This window comes from Festucalex cinctus, chromosome 2, assembly GCF_051991245.1.
Source record: "Festucalex cinctus isolate MCC-2025b chromosome 2, RoL_Fcin_1.0, whole genome shotgun sequence".
NCBI lineage: Eukaryota > Metazoa > Chordata > Actinopteri > Syngnathiformes > Syngnathidae > Festucalex > Festucalex cinctus.
Window position 1 is genome coordinate 6028460 of NC_135412.1, and position 21114 is coordinate 6049573.

Below are 21114 nucleotides of genomic sequence, written 5' to 3' on the forward strand. Positions count from 1 at the left end.
CTTGTTTTGGCATGCAGATTATCTTTTTCGACCAAGATAGATTTGATATAGCACATATCCTAACTGCAGTAATGCTGAATGAAACACTTTGCATTTGAACCGGCTGCATCTACTAAGATTCATATTATTCATATCGGGCCTCATTTACTCACGTGCGTATGCACCAATTTTTGCACAAAATGTGCATATATGCACGAAATGCGTGATCCATCAATATCTTCGTGCAGGCCTTGACTACAGGTCATTCCACCGAAATTCGCCCAATGAGTGAAACGCTACTTTTTCACATTTTGCTGAAATTTGGTGTATAGTTATATGATAGCATAGAAAGCCAAATTTCAGCCTGATTGGATCAACGGTTTCTGAAATATCACAGTTTGATTTTTTTCCACTTTATTTATTTATTTATTTATTATTATTGTTGTTGTTGTTGTTATTATTATTATTCTATTTTATTATTATTTATTTATTTATTTTTTCAAAAATAGCCCTAGCCGATGCATTCGTTTTTGCATAACAGTACATTTGACAAAAGATATCTTTTGGCCTAAGTTTCCACCTTGCAATTCACAGTAAGGGGACACACTGAATCAGTAGAGGCTGGTGTTTGGCGATCTCACTCTGCTTCATCTATCCTTCCTTCCCTCCTTTAGTCTTTCCTCTGGTCTCTTGAGGTCTCCCTAATTTGTTGGAATGTCGATGTTTTCTGGGGTTAGTGAAAGATTCTTGCTTTGTAACTGTGGGTGGCAGGTGGTGTCTGGTCGGTGCTGTATTTTTTTTTCTTCATTTTTCTTTCCTTTGATCCTTCCTCTGGTCTCCTGACAACTTCACGACTCTGAAGTATCCAGTTAAGGTGAAGGGTCTGGGATTTACAACAGGTTTCAGATACACGTACACATGCACATGTGCACACGCAAAAAAAAAAAAAAAGAACAGAGCGATGATGCTGACATTTACTCTGGAAGGCTGCCAAATGAATAATACAGAGTTTTGTGCCTGTTAAAAAAAAAAAGCAGCCCAAGTTTTTTGTTTGTTTTTTTTGTTTTTGTTTGTTTGTTTGTTTTAAACATGCTCGGTGGAATCACTTTGAAATAGTGCAGATTTCCACCTCTGAGACAACTGTGTCAATTTCCTCAGGTTAGAAATTCCTTGCTTTATGTTTTCGAGCCATCTCCAGCGATGTCAAAACTCCTCACTGATTCTTATTTTGATGCGGAAGGAAGTAGGGGTGTGGTTTATGTAGATTGGGGATCGTGGGCGCACACTTGCTTGGAATGGGTTCCGATTAATCAACATACTCACATCCGTGCCAAAAAAATGGGCCGGCACGTCCGTGTCTTGAATCTGACGGTGATTTTGCATATTTGCTGAAGTCGCGCGCAGAGTACAAACATTCATATGCATTTGTTAGTAAATGAGGCCTATTGTGAGCACATATTTCAGATGAAAAAAATAAAGTATAAGAATGAGTCCTCAAAAAGGAACAGACAAAGTTCGTGGCTCCCCTCACAAAGGATGTTGAGGTGCCACAAGGGGATGCAGTCATTCATCAAGCAGCCATCAAGGGTGAAGTCGTGACAGTTTATGGATTGGCTCACTAGCGCTCTTTGCTCTGTCTCTCATTCAGTTTTTCCCCAAGGGGAGAAAAGTCAACAACAGAAGCTCCTTTGCAAGCAGAACCCAACCTGCTGTCCATCTGAGCTATTATTGTCGTGACCTAACCCTCAAGAGTTCTTTACTCACCAGGTTGGTTTTTGAAACAAATGAAAAGTCGTCTAATTTTCAATAGAGTCATGAAGATTGAAACACCCAACGAATATATAGCCTAATGTTTTAAGATACGGTGTGCCTATCAGTCTATCAATAAATTGATGAAGTTATGTGGCCCTCTCACAGCCGCCAAGTTTTCCCCAGCTGAGACCCACTTTCTGCAAGCAGTCCTTTTATTAGAGGTTCTTGTCCAGAACAGAAAACCTGAAAACCACAACACTGCCTGGTTACAGCAGAAGACGCCCTCCAGTCGTTTTTTTCGCCCAAAAGAGCAATGACTGTGGTCCTCTTCTTTTCACGCACGCAGCTTAACTCAACTCAAGCGCCCAACTGCTTGGATAAGTGGAGAGCAATTAGTGAAAGCAGTAGCACCTGTGTTACTCAACTCAAACCGACACTGCCTTAATGAGCCCACACCCACACCGCTCTCGTATGCAGCTCAGAGCAAATCATGCCCCTGTCCACACTGCCAAGCTGCGGAGTGTACATTTTTACGGCAGTCCAACACGTTAAGAACAAAAAAGCCTTCCAGTTTGACTTGGAAAAATGTGCAGGACTCTACACAGCAACATTGACGTTTTCGTTGCATATAATTTTTAGCAAGGCTGTGATTGGCAGTTGCAGATAAGACTGCATCAATCAAAGAAATTCACACCGCTGCTTCTTTGGGGAAAAAATAAATAAATAATCGAAGCAATTACCATTTGAAATCACAAAAATGGCTACTATGATCAAATAATAATAATAATAATTATAATTATTATTATTATTATTATTATTATTATAAATGGCTTAAAATGGCTACTATGATCAAATAATAATAATAATAATAATAATAATAATTTTTTATTATTATTATATATAATATATATATAATAAAAAGAATTTATTATTATTATTATTATTATTATTATTTGATCATAGTAGCCATTTTTGTGATTTCAAATGGTAATTGCTTCGGTTATTATTATTTTTTTCCCAAAGAAGCAGCGGTGTGAATTTCTTTGATTGACGCAGTCTTATCTGCAACTGCCAATCACAGCCTTGCTAAAAATTATATGCAACGAAAACGTCAATGTTGGTGTGCAGAGTCCTGCACATTTTTACTTTATAGCTTTTACTTACTTAATAGCTCTCTATAAAATTTTACTTTATAAAGACATACAGTAATTATGTAATAGTATAGTATAGTCACATTGCCATGGGCGGCCATAGTGGGACTTTTCATAATAATAATAATAATAATAATAATAATAATAGCAATAACAATAATAATAATAATTATTATTATTATTATTAATTATATTAATAATAATAATAATAATGTATTTATTGTTATTGTTGTTATTATTATTATTATTATGAAAAGTCCCACTATGACCCGCCCACGGCGATGGATGTGACTATACTATACTATTACATAATTACTGTAATGTCTTTATAAAGTAACATTTTATAGCGCTATTAAGGAAGCCTTTAAGATCCATGAAATGGTGGGTGGCTCGAATAAGCATTGCCGTGTGCCACTTTCCGCCATATCGAGTCACTGTAATATCAAAATTAGTTTCAGTAGTTTTCCTTAAAGACCTCGTCCTCTGTGTGCAGTGGAAACAAAACCAGAGGAAGGGTTTGTTATTACTCGGCACATGTATGCAACAGTCATTTTGGCAAGGATCAAATTCATTGTACTGCGGAGGGTACACGGTTGTGTGAATGGAAATACCCCAGCATCAATATCACTACGGTCTACATTTGGGAGTTTGATACCACTAGAGAAGAAGGATCCATGGGTTAACAACATCCCGAGCTGTGGATGGTCCCACTTGAGATATTTGTATTCAGATGAAGGTGAAGCATTGTCAGAAGGATACCAAATGACATGATCAAACGACGGAACACTATTTGTGACTATAACCTTTTGACCCTTAGCATTACAGTGATTTAATCATTGCCAAAATGTCTGCTCCATGCATTTGTGTACTGTGTAACAAGAAACCGCTTCCTTTGCATTCTGTGTATCCACTGCGCTTGAAGAAGTGTCTTCAGGAAAACAATGAAAGCTAATTTGTAGCATATATTGTGACTGATTGCAGAGCAAAAGGCACACAGAAATGCTCTATTGCTACCCACCAATGAACTCTTTTACTTCCACACGTTATCCAAAAAACTTTGATCATTCACAAAAAGAGTTACAATGCTTCCATCTGCTGGTCATAGTTAGTGTTTTTGATTCCACAATGCATTGACCAGGCAGTGTTGCACTTAGACGTTGCACTGAGGAAAAAATAAAAAACTTAGTTGACGTCATTTAACGTTTATGGCAGCATACGTCCTGATTTTACTAATCGTTATTAAACGTCTTTGGCGGTCAAAGAGTTAACGGAACTAAAATTATAGGCAGTATATACTCATTTTTTTTCATTGAAGAAGTCAAACTTTTCTTTCTTTTTCTTTCTTATATTGTGTGAATGGAGCACGAAGTGGAAACTAATTTGATGGATGGTGTCTGTAAAAAACACACAGACAACAATAAAAACAACAATAAACCAAGGCAAAGCAGGCACTGAATTACCAAAGATATTAAAATATAAAAGACTTGGAATATATTAACAATGCTAAACATGTTATCTTTCCTATTTTTAAGACATAAATAAAATATATGTCTTAATTCCAGTATGTAATAAGGGACTATTAAACTGCTTGTGTTTATGTGTGGCTCTGTTTTGTGCCTGTTAAAATTAAATGGGACATAATGAGAATTATAGAGGAATAAAAGCCTTCACCTCTCTGACACACAAAAAACAGTCCTGCACTCAAAAAAAAAAAAAAAAAATCATCAAAAATCCTCTTAAACTTATCAAAATAAATCACCCACACCCATAAAATAAATGAATACATAAATAAATCAATTCAGCATCTAGAAAAAAAAATGAACACACGTGGTGTACAATTTTATTTCATTGTAATTTCTACACACCAGGACAAAAATAGAGCTTTTTCTCTGTGTGTGGAATGATTTTTTTTTAAATGTATTTTCTTGGTCAGTGCGAATGGGTTTTTGTTATGCTACAGACCTTTTTTTTTGTAACTGTGAGAAGTTTTTGTTGTTATTAGGGTAGGAGTTCATGTTTTTGGCCTATACAGAACCCCATATGACATTTCTACAATATCCACTCAAGACGAACACAGAACGTGATAGCTCATGAATTCAAGTACCAAAAAATGTTGAACCCAAAGGTACATTTGCCCCGTTTGTCATTATAGTCTTGACTCCAACCAACCATTGTCCCTACATACTATCATGTCTCTTCTCTGCACGAGTGCAACAACAGCCCCAGGTGCTCGGCAACTGCTCAACATTCCACTGTAAACCGAGCAGAAAAGATAGAAGAGAAAAATCTGCTAGTGTGTAGGAAAGGAAAAAAAAAAAAAAAACCTTCAGGCGATAAAATGATAGGAACTTTTCTTTGAAAGCAATTGCAACTCCAGCAAAGATGTAAATCGTTGTACATGCAGATGTACTTCGAGGGCTGTATTTTCGTGCCCAGTGTGAGTCTGGCGCAAGGTGTGGTCTAATGATCAATGTAGGGGTGGGCTGAACTAAAAGTGTGCATGGGTATTTTCACAGACAAGCAGATGCAGAGTGCTACCTTTAATTGAGTTGTGCACCGTTGTGGTTGTGAACACACAGTTGATTGTGACTACCAGCACTTTTCATTCCAGTTTGTGGATGGGTAGAGGTGATTTATTTATTTATTTATTTTTTTGTAAGAGCTATGTAAAACTGTCATACTCAAAATAAGTTAAAGTCAGAATTGATAGGTTAAAAAAATGGTAAATCATAATTTAACACAATATCCAAAATGGTAGCTGAGTCCAAAGGCCAATTAATTGCAAATGTAATCAAGTGTTCTGCTGGTCACCTTCAGTCGCAATCTGTCAAATCTCATTTATAATTAAATGCTGATTTTTTATTTTTTATTTTTTATTTTTTATTTTTTTTCAACAAGATAATCAAGGTCTTTTGTAGTAGTGTGTTGGATCAATAAATCAGAATTCCAAGGATTATTCCTCTATGGCAGTGCAAGATGACAACAGATATTGAATCATTTTCTTCCCAAGATGTTATTGGAAGCTGTGGTCAAAGGTCATTTGTTCCTCAAGCTGAATAATTCATTGAGTTTGAATCCCGGCCTTCTTGCATGGAGTTTACAGGTTCTTCCAACACTTGTGTACATTTACTTCAGGTATTTTCTCCTCCTGACGCATTCCCAAATTCGTTTAATTGAAGGCTCCAAATTGTCTGCAGGTGTGGATTTGAACGTGAATGGCTGTTTGCTTATGGTTTCATCTCATTCCTCTAATTGCGCGTTCCTACAGTATCGTTCCTCACTCTTTTGTTTACATGCTAGCACCTCCCACCAGAAATTCCATTGAGGGAGGAGATTGACAAAGGAAGCATATCAGAAATGAACCGTCTGTGTCAGAATTGTTGCTATCGCCACAAATGTCCGCCTTCTGTTTAAATTAATGTCAAATATTACGAATGTTATGTGACACAACTTTGCAGCATGATTGATTGGTCTGTCCCAAAGGTCTAACCCATTGCTCGCACAGCATATTTGAAATGACTTGTAATCGTGTATTTTAAAAAATAAATAAATAAATAAATAAACACAAATTAAAAAGTACCGTATTTTCACGACTATAAGGCGCACCGCACTATAAGGCGCACCTACAATGAATGACATATTTTAAAACGTTTTCCATATATAAGGCGCTACAGTAGAGGCTGGGGTTACGTTATGCATCCATTAGATGGTACTGCGCTAAAGGGAATGTCAACAAAACAGTCAGATAGGTCAGTCAAACTTTATTAATAGATTACAAACTAGCTTTCTGACAACTCCATTCACTCCCAAAATGAATAAACAGCTGTTTTATTATTTTCTCTGAGGTAAAGTATTAGTATTAGCTAGCGATCCAAGATGGCGGGATCTTCTGCGCATGCGCGTCACCGATCGTGCAGGTTTACCGATAGCGTCTTAACAGCGAGACCTGTTGCGGCTCAATATTGATCCATATATAAGGCACACTGGATTATAAGGCGCATGGTCAGCTTTTGAAAATATTGAAGGCTTTTAGGTGCGCCTTATAGTCGTGAAAATACGGTACTCTGATTTTGACTTTTTTTTTTTTTTATCCCCCATAAGAACAACATGGGATTTTTTTCTTTTCTTTTTTTTTTTATCGCACGCTTTTATTTTTTATAGTGGGCGCCAGGATAGTATGGCTGTAATGTGTGGTAAGCTTATATGTAACATTTTTAACATGAACATCATGCAAGATGAACTTGTGATTGTGATTGGCTAGCTCAGATCTAGTCATGAACCAAAAAGTGTTGACATCATCCATCCATCCATCCATTTTCTTGACCGCTTATTCCTCACAAGGGTCGCGGGGGCTGCTGGCGCCTATCTCAGCTGGCTCTGGGCAGTAGGCGGGGGACACCCTGGACTGGTTGCCAACCAATCGCAGGGCACACAGAGACGAACAACCATCCACACGCACACCTAGGGACAACTCGGAGCGCCCAATTAACCTGCCATGCATGTCTTTGGAATGTGGGAGGAGACCGGAGTACCCGGAGAAGACCCACGCGGGCACGGGGAGAACATGCAAACTCCACCCAGGAAGGTCCGAGCCTGGACTCGAACCGGAGACCTCAGAACTGGGAAGCGGACGTGCTAACCACTCGACTACCGTGCCGCCCTGACATCATCCAAATTATGTATTTTTATTGGTTTAGTCACACAACCAGTGGGATTTTAATCAATCAGTTCAAAGTCCTTCATGAAGCTTCATTTTCCCATCGAATTGACGGTGGCTGGATATTGTGAAGTGTGTTGCCGGCATTTAGCGGTGGTGGTCTAAAGTGCACTCGTATTTCAAATTTTGCTCGTATCGCAAATAAAAAAAAAATAGCCCAAGTGACAGATAGTATCTGGAAAAATTCACGTCAAGGCGCCAGAATAGTTATAACATTTGGACTCTAAACATCACAACATAAGCTAAAGTGTACTGTATCGACCTGCAAAGGTTTGGATGTATCCTGTTAGTACACTGAGCTGAGCTACACTGCCAGTGAACATACAAGAATGGTCAGTTGCAAAACAAATCCCTCTTGCCATATCCCAAATGTATGTGAAGTGTATTTTTTTTTTCTTCTAGTGAGTCATTTTCTCTCCATCTGTCCTCTGACCCGGTGCCTTGGGCGTAGCGCGTCGGTTTATGCAAGTTTCTCTCCATCGTGTTAACACGGCAGCCTCCTTGTAGAGCGCTTTGAGGTAAACAGGCGCCATCTGAGTGCATTGCACCATCCGGAGGCTCATTTATATGTTTGATAGTCTGTAGATAGGTTTCTGAAACAACCTGACACAGCATAGCGCTCTTCTTATTACTGAAGAGGTTTATTTTTACTTTCACTATTTATACTTAAAATGGCGCATTCACTGAATATTGTACAGTACTGCAAATCATTTCTGTTTGAAAATGCCCAAAAGTGGAAAAAGTAATGTTGGTTGAAGGGATCGTTCGGATTTTTTGACACGAATCTCTATTTCATCCTCACCTCCAGTGTGTGCGATCAGCACTGACTTACCCCTGACAGCGTTCTGTGACACGAGTTCTGGTCCGGTGTTGGACGAGAGGAAGATAGTCCAGCAAGCTGGCTGGGGTCATGGAAATAAAAGTGTTTTTCTTGTAAAAACAGTTTGTGTTCAAAAGAGTGATACATTTGCATCACAATACTCTTGTCTGGAAAAAAAAGTCAGACGCCATTACTAGTGTTGTTCCGATACCGTTTTTTGGCTCCCGATACCGATACCCAGCTTTGCAGTATCGGCCGATACCATACCGATACTGAAGGTTTTTTTTCCTCAACATGAAAAAGCTGTCCTGCTATTGGCTCAGAACATTCAAGGGCCAATAGGATATCTTAGATCGGCACACAGTGAACATGTCACATACCAGTGAATGTCGTGCACCAGCAAGACACAAGATGCTGCATCCAAAATCCTATATTAAAGTTGGAATTAATGGTATCGGCATGTTACTTGTGAGTACTCACCGTTACCGATACCACTGTTTTAATGCAGTATCGGCACCCCTGCCGATACCAGAATCGGTATCGGAACAACACTAACCATTACCGCCGGCACTACGTTTCTGTTCGTTTGTATCACTGCGCGTTGCCCTGTAGACAGCTAATCGACGCGCTGCAGACAGCTGATCCTTCCGCCTTCGAAAAGACAACAATGCGGGTCGTCGCGCAGTGATACGAACTAGTGTTGTTCCGATACCGATACTGGTATCGGCAGAGGTGCCGATACTGCATTAAAACAGTGGTATCGGTATCGGTGACTACTCACAAGTAACATGCCGATACCATTTATTCCAACGCTAATAGGATTTTGGATGCAGCATCTTGTGTTTTGCTCATGCATGACATTCACTGGTATGTGACATGATCATTGCATGCCGATATAAGATATCCTATTGGTCCTTGAATGCTCTGAACCAATGGCAGGACAGCTTTTTCATGTTGAGGAAAAAAAAAAACTTCAGTATCGGTATTTTATCGGTATCGGCCGATACTGCAAAGCTGAGTATCGGTATCGGGAGCCAAAAAACGGTATCGGAACAACACTAATACGAACAAACAGAAAAGTAGTGCCTGGCGGTAATGGCGTCTGTTTTTTTTTTCAGAAAAAGAGTATTGTGATGTAATTGTATCACTCTTTTGAACACACATTGTTCTTAGAAGAAAAACGCTTTTATTTCCGTGACCCCAGCCAGCTTGCTGGACTATTTTCCTCTCGTCCAACACCGGACCAGAACTCGTGTCACAGAACGCTGTCAGGGGTAAGTCAGTGCAGATCGCACACACTGGAGGTGAGGATGAAATAGAGATTCGTGTCAAAAAATCCGAACGTTCCCTTTCAGTGTGTTGCTACCCACTGTTGGAAAAACAGCCTTGTGTTCTTGATGTGTTTGGCTTTGTGATGAGCTACTCTCTTACTGACTAGATCATTTTTAAAAGCAGGTTTCCTTGGAGTTAGTCCAAATTAGCTTAGCCAAATTAAAATGCACAAAATAGACTGTGCTTGCCTCCTGACAGAATTTAGCTTAGGTGTGTTAATTTTGACTCACGGGAGAGAATGAACGCGTTCCACATTGTCCGGAAGCTTTTATTCAGTGGGGACGGCACTCTTTTGAGGAGCGTTTCTAAAACGTTGCTTATTCCAATTAAATAATCGCCAAAGGCCTTGTTCCGAAAATATGAGGGCTAGATTGTGTCCACAAATGGAATGCAGCTCGCTAACCTTCTGCCAAAGAGGATTCATTCTCAAGTTGTGGTCACAGCTCCCGTGCGGGGTTGGAGTAATCGGATCAGCACAAGCCGCAGAACGCCTGAAGCACAATGAGGGATGGGCATGTTTGAGACCGCTGAATCTAATCAATGAGCTGATCAATAAGTAAGGGGCGGGAGGAAGGGTATTACTTAGGCCTGGCGGAAACATCGTTCACTCATCTTGATTAAAGGCCACTCGTGGTGGGTTGCCTGTTGTGCTGTGGGCTGACATCAGATCTCAGGGTCAATTATGAATTGGGATCTGTTTAATTACTCTGGTATTATCTCTGTGGTCTCAATGGTAAACACGCAGATATGGGTATGTGTCGAGGTTTATAAATTACCGCAGAAGATATTGATCTCTATTCCCACATGAGTTGAGTTTATGCAAGGGCACTACAAACGTATTCATGTTGAAGCTGTGGCGTTGCATAGAAAGCACCACTCTGTACCAGCTCAGGATAAGTTGTAACAGAAGCCAAATAAATAACATAAGACGGATTAGGCACGCTGAAACGGACTTACAGGGGCTCTCGCGAAGCCGTGCTTTTAGTACGGCTCCAGGCGACATTCTGTGTTGCCACAATTTTAGTCTTGTAATTAAATGTCGTTTCTCAGGCATGTTTGCATATTAACAAGCACAATGGCGCCACTCGTTCGTGTTAAACAGTTGCTTTGTGTGTCAACAACCAGGGCTAAAGAATAATAAATATTGTACCTATTTATAGAACAACAGTACCCGCACACTTGATGTTTTGTGGTATTAAAAGCATGCCTAATAAATGGTCCTTTGTTTTGCACAGTCACACCAAAAAATAAAAATAAAAATAAAAAAATCAAAGGAAAACCGTTTTTTTGTTGTTTTTTTTAAATTCCAAAGATTTACAGTTTTAAATGAAAGAGTATTTACGGCTTTTGTCACAAATGTGGGTGTTTCTTTAGAAGATCAATTAATATTTAAGTAAAATCTAGTGATGATTTTATATATATATATATATATATATATATATATATATATATATATATTTTATTTTATTTTTTTACTCCAAGATGGCACTCTTGGTTTAAAGATGATGTGGAAATTTAAAGGGATACTTGAGTCATCCAGCCATTTTCAACTTAACTTAGAAAGTTACTATTTTGTCCAGAATGGGCTCTTTGCACAACTCCACTACTTCCTGAACTTCAAACCACTCCTTCATTTACTGCCTTTCATGAGTGGACAATCTGATTAATCCAGGTGTGCCTGATCTCAGTAACCACGATGACAGTGACCAGACACACCTTGATTAATCAGTTTGTCCACTCATGAAAGACAGGAAACAAAGAAGTGGTATTAAGTTCAGGAAGTTGTGCAGAGAGCCCATTAGTTTGATAACTTCATGAATTTTCATGCACAATTAATACTAAACTAATATTTCCACTTGCTGTCGACTGAAGATGACATCACCTGTGCTGAGTAAATAGGTAACGGCCAATCACGGCTCACATGTTTTCGGGGTTTGGTCAGCAAACTGAGCCATGATTGGTCAGCGCAGGTGATGTCATCTTCAGTCGACAGCAAGTGGCAATTTTAGTTTTTCACGGTATTGTTCATGAAAAATAATGAAGTTATCACATTATGGACAAAATAATATCTTCTTATCTGGAGTGTGGATGGTTGTTTGTCTCTGTGTGCCCTGCGATTGGCTGGCAACCAGTTCAGGGTGTACCCCGCCTACTGCCCTAAGCCAGCTGGGATAGGCTCCAGCACCCCCGCGCCCCTTGTGAGGCATAAGCGGTCATGAAAATGGATGGATGGATGGATGGATGGATGTTGAAAATGGTTCAATGAGTCAAGTATCCCTTTAATCCATTTCCAATGTTTCTTTAAACCAAGAGCACCATCTAGAGAAGTAAAAAAAAATATTACAAGTACATGAAGCTTCATTTCCCCATCACTCGTGAAAGCTAAAGGACTAATAAATAAAAAAATAAAAAAAGTCAACTGAATTCCAATGAAAATTCCTAAAACCACAACATTGTTTTACTCAACCTCAACCACACTTTATTTAACAAAATAGAAGCAGGTCAAATATCGCAAAGCATAAAAATGTAATTTGAAATACAGCGTTTGAAAATGATGAAACATCACGTGGGCTGTAGCACACAGTAGACAGCAACCCCGGGTATCCCCCCCCCCCCCCCCCCCCCTCCCACTCCCCCCCGGGGTTGGACAGAAGAGCAAAACTGGAAGCTAAGAGGTTGCAACGACGCCTTGATGAGTCTCAGGTCGACTTTGTCCTTAGTACCAGAGTTCAAGCAGGGTGGAAATGTAAAAGCAAATCCACAGCACATTGAAAAATGTTTGGGGCCTCCAGATCAGCCACTGCAAATGATTCACTACATTTGCATACTCAAACCATTAATAGATCCCTTTTTCTGAGCTACTGAATGAAATTCTCTTTTCCCCATTATTTGTCACATTTTTTTTTATGTGGGAAAGATAATAGTTAAGGTTGCATGAAAGCAAATGGTTCCACGTCTCTTCTGCCGAGTGAACAAACAAAAGAAGCGATTCAGCACCATGGACAGCGCTCAACTGTTTCCTGGGGGAGGTAACGTTGGCCTTCAGGCTTGGGCTGACGTGCCCGCCTAACTGCAGCTCTTTATACTTTTAACCCGAAGGCCTTTACAATCTCAACTAAGCTTCATTTAATTGCAAGGTGTCAGTATTTGGGACTCTTTCGACAAAAATGTGTTGGTGATGTCAACGGGTTTAACAAGGCTTTTACGTTGCATTGAAAACACAGAAAAGGGCAAAGTGTGCCTCAGTCTTCATTTCTTTTTAAAATTGGCATTTAGTGTTTCACCCCTTCCGTTAAAGCGGACCTGCGTGGTGTAACAGGCATCTTGCATTAGTCGTCGCCATGTTTGTGCAGGCCTCAAAGCACTTCCTTTATATTATGACAGGCCACATTCCACAAAAGCAAGACTCCTCCCCCAGTATAGAATACTTCAAGCACATCTTATTGTAAATACAATGAATTATTTGTACAAGGTTAGATAGCTTTCAACAAAAAAAAGTCCACAATAAGGGCGAATTATAGCCATGTTTTTTTGTTTTTTTTTAAAGTGTGTGGAGGAATACTTATTTTTTCCACAATAAAAAGCAATCTATGCTATATTTACCTGCAATGTTTATATCGACCGAATCATTCTAGCTCAATTGAAAACTTTGCTAATTTTTTGAAAAAATATGACGGTACAAACCCCCCCCCCCCCCCCCCCATTTAAATGACTAGATTTTTTTTTTTCTCTTTGTTTTTAATTTTCCTCTCACCCAAAGCAGGCTATATTCATAGACACACAAAAACCACAGAACTGTTATTTGAGCTACATCAACTTTGCAGCAGAAGCATCCGAGTGACGTCATGCTTGGAGCCGCATGTCGCCACCGGATCAACAACTGGCACGCCATTAAAAAAGAACACAGTATACATTCAGAAAATAGGATGACCGCGCAGACGTGCGTGTGGTTGGGTGAGGGCTGGGGAGGGGCTACACCCGCACCATCTAGAACGGTATAAATAACCCCAATATTCATCGACAATCAAATCATAAGGAACAGGGGAGAAAAAAAGAACATGCACTGACAGCATTATCGCCTTTCTGATACTAACTAAGATTGTTTACCCTCTTGTCTCTCCAAACAGGTTTAAAACAACAAATACAAATCCTAACTGCAGTTTCACAAAAATAGAGAAATGGCACTTTGTTATAGTCATATATATGTAACTCTCGTAATATTTATATATATATAGTCGTCATATTGATGGAGCATGAAGGGGGGGGTTGGCCTCCTCTTCGGCGGTCATGGTTCCTCGGTCGCGCGCTATGTGTGCGTGTGTTTGAAACCATGCAGAAATATCATCATGCATATGATACATCGGCCCGACTATTTACATTTACATTCATGCGCTCGTGCACCTCGCGCACACACGGCCCCTTTTCATTGTGTGACCCATCTCTGCTTGCAAAAAAAAAGATCTGTAGTCCGCTTGCGGCTGATAGCACAGGTGGAGTGGGTAGTTTTCAGGGGGTGGAGGGAAGGATTGTCATGTACAGAATATACAGTGCTGCGGCCCTGTGCGGCAGACTAACTGGTTAATGTTGACTACAATGAGACAGACCGTCCGCCTCTCACGTGGGGACACACATGTTGTTTGGGTTGTGTTATGCGTGGCAGTCTGTGCGTCCTTTGTAAATCCAGTCCGGCCGGCCTTGTTTCTACGCATCGTTTGTCGCGGAGAGATGCGTGGTACAGTCAAAGCTCCGGTGCGCGCCCGCGTCCGCGTGGTAGGGCCCGCTGTGCCAGTACGACGAGTCGCACACCGTCTGCAGGGAGTTGATCTCGGAGGCGGACGAGTTGCCGTCCCGCCGCTTGGACCGCTTGCGGTTCCGCAGGATGAACACCAGCATGCCCACAACAGTGAACGCGGACGTGACGAAGACCAGCAGCAAGCCGGGGACGAGGACCGATATGGAGACCCGGTTGGGCTCAATATAAGAGTTTGAGCGTGTCCCCGAGTCCAGCGTGAAAGTGCTGTTTTTGGACAGGGAGGTGGGAGGGGGGATCCGCTCGTAGAGCCTGGAACACATGAGGTCGTTCCGCACGTAGCGGAAGTCGCGTTTCCAGAACTCTTCGGGTGACTCGCACTTGAGATCGCTCACGATGACGTCGGCGCCGAGTCTCTCGGTCCACTGTTTGAAGGGCACGATGTTGCACGAGCAATCCCACGGATTCCCGTGCAAATCGATCTGAATGATGGAGTTGAGCTGCTCCAACACGCCCGCCACAGGCAGAGAGGAGAAGTAATTATTATGCAGGCTTATTTTGGACAAAGAAATCCCAAGGAACGCATCCACAGGCAAAGATTTGAGCAAGTTGTTATTGAGAAAGAGAACCCTCAGGTTGGGCATGGGGCTGAAGGCGCCCGCCACGATTAGCTGGATGTCGTTGTATTCCAAACTGAGATATTCCAGGTTGACAAGGCCCATAAACATTTCTGCCATCAGCGTATCCAGATAATTCTTATCCATGTACAGCCACCTCAGCTCAGTCTGGTTCTGGAAGGTGCTGTTGTCGATCGCTTTGATGTTGTTCCCGCCCAGATCGAGCAGGTTGAGGCTGGCGTAGCCGAGCAGCTGGCTCTTTTTCACCGCGTGGATGTTGTTGTCGCGCATGTTCAGTTCGTGGGCGGCCAGCGGCCTCGGTTTCAGGTTGGACAGGCTCTCGATCTTTTTGCCTTCGCAGTTGACGCCCAGCCCCTGCCGGGAGCCCACCAGCTTGCAGTTGCACGGCTGCGGGCAGGTGGCGTTGTGAAGCTGCTCCCTGGCCCCGCTCGCGCCAGTCGGCCCCGGCGTGGGTTTGGTCTTGAGCTGCCAGTTCTCACGTGATTTGGAACGGCTCTTGGCTCCGTGACCGCCGGGCGTCGGCGGCCCGCTGGCATCTGCGCTGGGCTTGTGAGGCGTCGGACGTGGGCCGCCGCCGTGTGCCACGGGACCTGAGGACTCATCCTGTGTGGGAGGGGCCACCAGGCTGGTGTCTGCTCCGCCTCTCTGTGAAGGGCAGAGCTCCGCTTCAGACGTCTCGTTCAAGTCGCTGCCTTGCAGTCTGGTGGGAGCCTCGCAGATCACCCTCCCGATAAGCGCGTGGGGCGGTATATTCTCCAGCCATTCTTTGAGGGAAACCAGGTCACAGTTACAGTCCCACGGGTTGTCTTCCAGCAGAACCTCCACGATGCCCGGGATCTGCTCAAGGATCCCTTCATAAGGCAGCGTTTTGATTCTGTTCCCCCGCAGGTCGAGATGCGTAATGGGCACATGTTGGAACACATTTATGGGTAGCGCACTGATAAGGTTGTCGTTGAGTATTAACACCTCAAGTTTGTTAAGATCCCTGAACACGGCCGGGTCAATGTCCCTTAATAGATTAAAATCAGCTTGGAGGTATTCCAAGTCGTCCAAGCCCAGAAATGTACTCTTCCTGAAGGAGCGGATCTTGTTGTTGTTAATGTGCAGCCTTTTGACCAGCTGCAGCCCCAGAAAGGCACCTGGGACTATGTCGTGCAGCCCGTTGTTCTCCAAATGCAAGCTGACGGCATTGTAAAAGTTGGCGAACTCGTTGGGGAAGAGCCTGGACAGCGAGTTTCCGTGCAGCAGCAAGTGGTAAAAATGGGAGCTGGGCCCGGTGAGGTGCTGCAGCGTGGTGAAGCTCCTTTTCTCGCAGCCGATGTGCACGTCTCCCTCGACCTCCGTGCACGAGCATATCTGCTCCTTGCACACGTCCCTTGTCACGTTCCCACTGGCAACACAAAGAGCCGCCGCGTTCAGCAGGACAACCCAGAGCAGCATTTTTCAACGCGGGCGAGACATCCCCCTGTCTCAAGACATACGAGCTGTTTGATCGAGTCCAAATCAGTCCGAAAGGAAAGCGGCGGGGAGACGCGGTTGGATCAGGCAATCTCTCGCCGTATAACGCATCGAACCCGCTCGTGTGCTCACACTTTCAAACGTTCTCACAGCCTTAGCGGGGCAATTGGGATAAAAACAAGAGGGAGCAAAGTCCGGCGCATCCTTTTTTTTTTTTTTTTTAACAGCTGAAACGAACTGACCTTGGCGGAAAAATAGGGAACAAATGGTCGCCTTCTTCTCTCAGTGCACGGCGCGCTGCGGCGCGGGTTGCTGTCCCCTCTCCCCTGGTGCCGAGGCTTGGCTGGAAAACACCCGCATTCCCCCCCTCACATCTCTCGGCTGCGTCTCACCCCGCTCATTCTCTTCTTCGTGCGTCGAACGGCATCACACACACAAAAAAAAAAAAGGGAACGGAGAATTTGTTCATCTAGCGCGGTGCTGTAGGCGAAAGCTCCACTCAGCTGCGCTGGCAAATGGTTACAAAAACAACAACAACAACAAAATACAATCCATACGTACTGTTCGTGGATTCTAAATCTCAAAAAATCTGCGCGTGCGTCGCAGTTTGCGCAGAAAGTTGCGCCAATTCAGAGTGCTCCCAGCCGCCGTCTCGCTCCTCCAGCTTGCAGCACCGCTGCAAAAGTGTCCAAGTCGACGCAGCAGTGGCGCGATGACACGTTCAGGTCGTGATGCCTCACTTGCATCCCGAATTCCACCCCCATTATTTTGAAGGAGCCACCCAGTAGTGCGACCGTAGTCGTCTTATGTTTTCGAACGTACACTGTTGAATGCGGTAAAACTCATCAATCCGCCACAGGCATGCCTCAGCTCTGCAAAAAAAAAAAAAAGTATCAAACGATGCGTCAGCCTGTGTGCGCATGTGTGCGTGACGTGTCCCTCGCTTTGCGGAGACGGATAGACGAGGATGAGAAACAAAGGGAAGTGAGATGAGCAAAGATTTCAATTTTTTTTTTGTTTATTTATATCTTACTTGATTTTGTTTTTCATCAACCTGGGAGGTCCATACAAGTGAAGCTTCAATACCCCCCCCCCACCCCCCACCACCACCACCACCACTCGCAGATTTGTTTTTGGTTTTTTTTTGTTTTTTATACATCAGCACAAGTCTGCAATAAACCTTGCCAGTCTGTGAACATCAGCAGTCACCTATTAATGCCCCATGCATGATACGCTTGAAATTGCCCTCCCCCTGACGCACACGCACGCACACCGTCTGCTGGTGATGTCTGATGTCAGTTTAGTTGTGACACGTTCTTTCATTGTCAACATTTTGACTTACTCTAAATAATCCCCAAAATACGATAAATTGTATTTCGAGTAGGATCTCCTCATCTTGGAGTCAAACTTAATTGGATTATGAATATAAATGCATTATCCCATGGGAATAATTGCATGGAGCTCAGCATGATGATGCGATACAGATACTGTCGAGTTGCATTAGCGTGACTGGGGACCAGAGGAGCTCATCCTCATGACACATAACTTCATAGTCTACAAGACTACAAATTGTTTCCTGAGGAGGCGAATGGGAGTCAAGTGAGGCTTCCCAATTAAGTTTGAGTTTAACCAACACTAAATTAATTTATATATGGGGCAAAGGAAAATCTTATGGTTAGTATTTTTTTCATTGTAGATCAGCAGCAAAATTGTCGGTTAAAAATAAATGCTAAATATGATTTTTATTTTTTATTAATATGAGCATACACACTGATCCGGTGTTTAAGTGTAGTTTGCCATCAACCATTTCAATGATTAATTCAGAGAGTGTTTTGGTTCATCCTGGACTGGTCACAAGCTCAATTGCAAAGACGAGCAACCATTCACAGTCTCACTTAAGGACAATTTAGAGCAGGGGTGTCCAAACTTTTTCCTCTGATACTGAAAAATAGAAAGCTGCAAGGGCCACTTTGATTTTTTTTTTTTTTTTTAGTTATTTATTAACACATTCATTGCCAGACCAGCAAAAAAAATGCATCATTTGACGTCTTTTTCCGTCAATGGCAGTGAATGAGTTAAACATGGTAAAAATCACTGAAGCAATTATAAATTGTTGATATAATGTACAGTTACTTATTGAAAACTGCTAACAGTTACAAGGCAAATAGTGACCCCTGTGTGCCGCTACAATAGATATGCCTCTCCACTGAGCAGCAGCTGATCCCAAATTGACATTCTGAACCACAAGAACAATCGGTCGTCAACTGACCACACTTAACAACCATTAATGTGATGTTTTCAATTTTTTTTTTCATTAATAATTAACCATTAATTAATGTGATGTTTTCACAAATTGGACGTTGACACTAAGAAAAAAGTGGATGAAACTATTTTTTTTTCTGGAACTGAATTATTAGCTGCAAATTTGTGTCTTTGCGTAGCTAGAAATGTTGAATCCGCCCTCTTTTTTTTTTTTTTTTTTTTTTTTTTTTTTTTAAACAGCATTGAAAAATTATTTTTAGTATTTGCCGTGGGCCACCAAAAAATGTATGGCGGGCCGCAAATGGCCCCCGGGCCGTAGTTTGGACACCACTGATTTAGAGTCTTCAATGAATCTATGAAGCATCTTGTGGAAATGTGGGAGGAAAATTCACACAAGTTTGAGGAGAACTGATATTTTTTTCAGATTCCATTTCATGTTGCGTAATGAATAAAATATTTAGAATGAAAAATAATTTATTGATAGTACATGTTTATAAAGTTTTCAAACTAAAAGGTGTTCATAATATACCTTCTTTGGCTACATGTGAGGAAATATCCATTTTTAACCATTCTAATGAGCAGGCTATCCAGTCAGCACCAAAAATCAATCAAACTAAAAGCAAAGGAACACAACATTCTCTCAAATGCTGGAAAGGAGTCTTGCTCTTGGCTGTTCAATACCCCACTGAGATTCCTCCATAGGAGACATGCTACCTCACGGCCCTTAAAAAGAGGGAGTTTTTGAGTCAGTGAAATACTCTCTGGATAATTACAGAAGGTCAGGAGCCATGTTCAGCTTGTTTTCACATGAGCAGAGAGTGCGGCTGAGTGTGTGCAAACAGCATTCGAAATAAGCAGTTTAGGCTTTCCCGTGAGTCATTCTTTGAGTGTAAATAAAGTGTGATCCACACAGGAGATGAGTTGCAGTGTCAGAGGACAATTATGAAGTTAAATGAAACCTCAGTACAACTCTAGCATAGGCAAGCGAGATTGTTATTTTAAAAATAAAGTTAAAAAACTGAAAGAAAAAAAAAAATCAAAATCAAAACGTTCCAAACAATGGGCCATGTACAGAAAAAGAGGGGTCAAGTGTGAACTAGGAGTCAATCGGACAACTGGCAAAAGCACAGCCTGGTATTGAGCGGCAAGACAATGCGGGGACTCAGCAGAATGTTTGACTGCAAATCTATACGCACCTATCAACAAGCATTGTCCATCTCCCGCAATATTCTCGACACATGTCCCAGATGACCTGCTGAAGCGGGATCACACGCTGCCATCTGAGCCAGCAAAGCAACTGAGCTGTCCAGTAGGTTGTTCACAACAGTGTCCCAAGGTTTTCCTCATGGTGTATATTCTGACAAGAAAAAGCGACCATTTTGGTCCTAGAAAAAAAAAAAGAAAAAAGAAAAGAAGAAGCAGAGTGGGGACTCTCACTTCGTTGGCTTCTCTTGTGCCCATGAAAGTTGACCTTTTAAGTTTAAAAAGGCTTACTATGTTAACTCTTTTACTGCCACACTTTATCAAAAAACAACCTCCCAATGCCAGCGATTTCGAGAATTCTAACTTATTTTTCGAAACAAACTGAATATTTTGTACTTTTACTACATAAACAACATGGGTATCAAATGAAAGATTACATTCCATTCTTTCATATAAAAAAAAAGTATGTTTCTACCTTATTCCAATCTTTAGTAATCACCATTTGAAAATAGGTCATTTGAGTGAAATTGAGCGAAATTTGAAAAGAAAAGATATATTTTCTCCAAAACAGTGATTTTGATACTAATATTTTTTTAATATATATTTTAGTGACGCTCTGTCAAATTAGGTTTAATGTTACAAAGGCTTTGATCATTCACGTCAGCCTTGACAACGTTCTATTTCATCTGATTGCGTCATGTTTCATTGTAATTCGCAGCTCTAGTTAGGGCCCGAGCAGCTAACGCTGCCATCTGCTGGCCATAGTTAGTTTTTGATTTCACAACTCATTGACCCGTGCGCTGCACTTGGACATTGCACTGACAGTGACCACTGATATATTAAAAAAAAAAAAAAAAAAAAAAAAAAAGTTGACGTCACTTAACGTTTATGGCGTCATACACCGTGATTTTACTAAACGTTATTAAACGTTTTTTGGCGGTCAAAGAGTTAAAAAAAAAAAAAAAAAGTTATATAAATCCGTAAATATTTGTATCTAAAACCCTGCTTTAATCTTATTTGTTATCCGTTGCATTCTTTTTGAAGCCTTTCAA

At 41.6% G+C, this 21114-nt stretch overlaps 1 protein-coding gene across 1 annotated transcript; it reads right to left on the reverse strand.

Annotated features, from left to right (window-relative positions):
- Positions 1–12393: 12393 nt before the first annotated feature.
- Positions 12394–17497, reverse strand: slitrk1 (SLIT and NTRK like family member 1). The gene has a single exon (XM_077512430.1). The coding sequence runs from the start codon at positions 16577–16579 to the stop codon at positions 14453–14455; it is 2127 nt and encodes a 708-aa protein (XP_077368556.1). The 5' UTR covers positions 16580–17497; the 3' UTR covers positions 12394–14452.
- Between the last annotated feature and the right edge of the window lie 3617 nt (positions 17498–21114).

Coding starts and splice junctions, on each gene's coding strand:
- slitrk1 (XM_077512430.1), bottom strand. CDS start 16,579: ATGCTGCTCTGGGTTGTCCTGCTGAACGCGGCGGCTCTTTGTGTTGCC.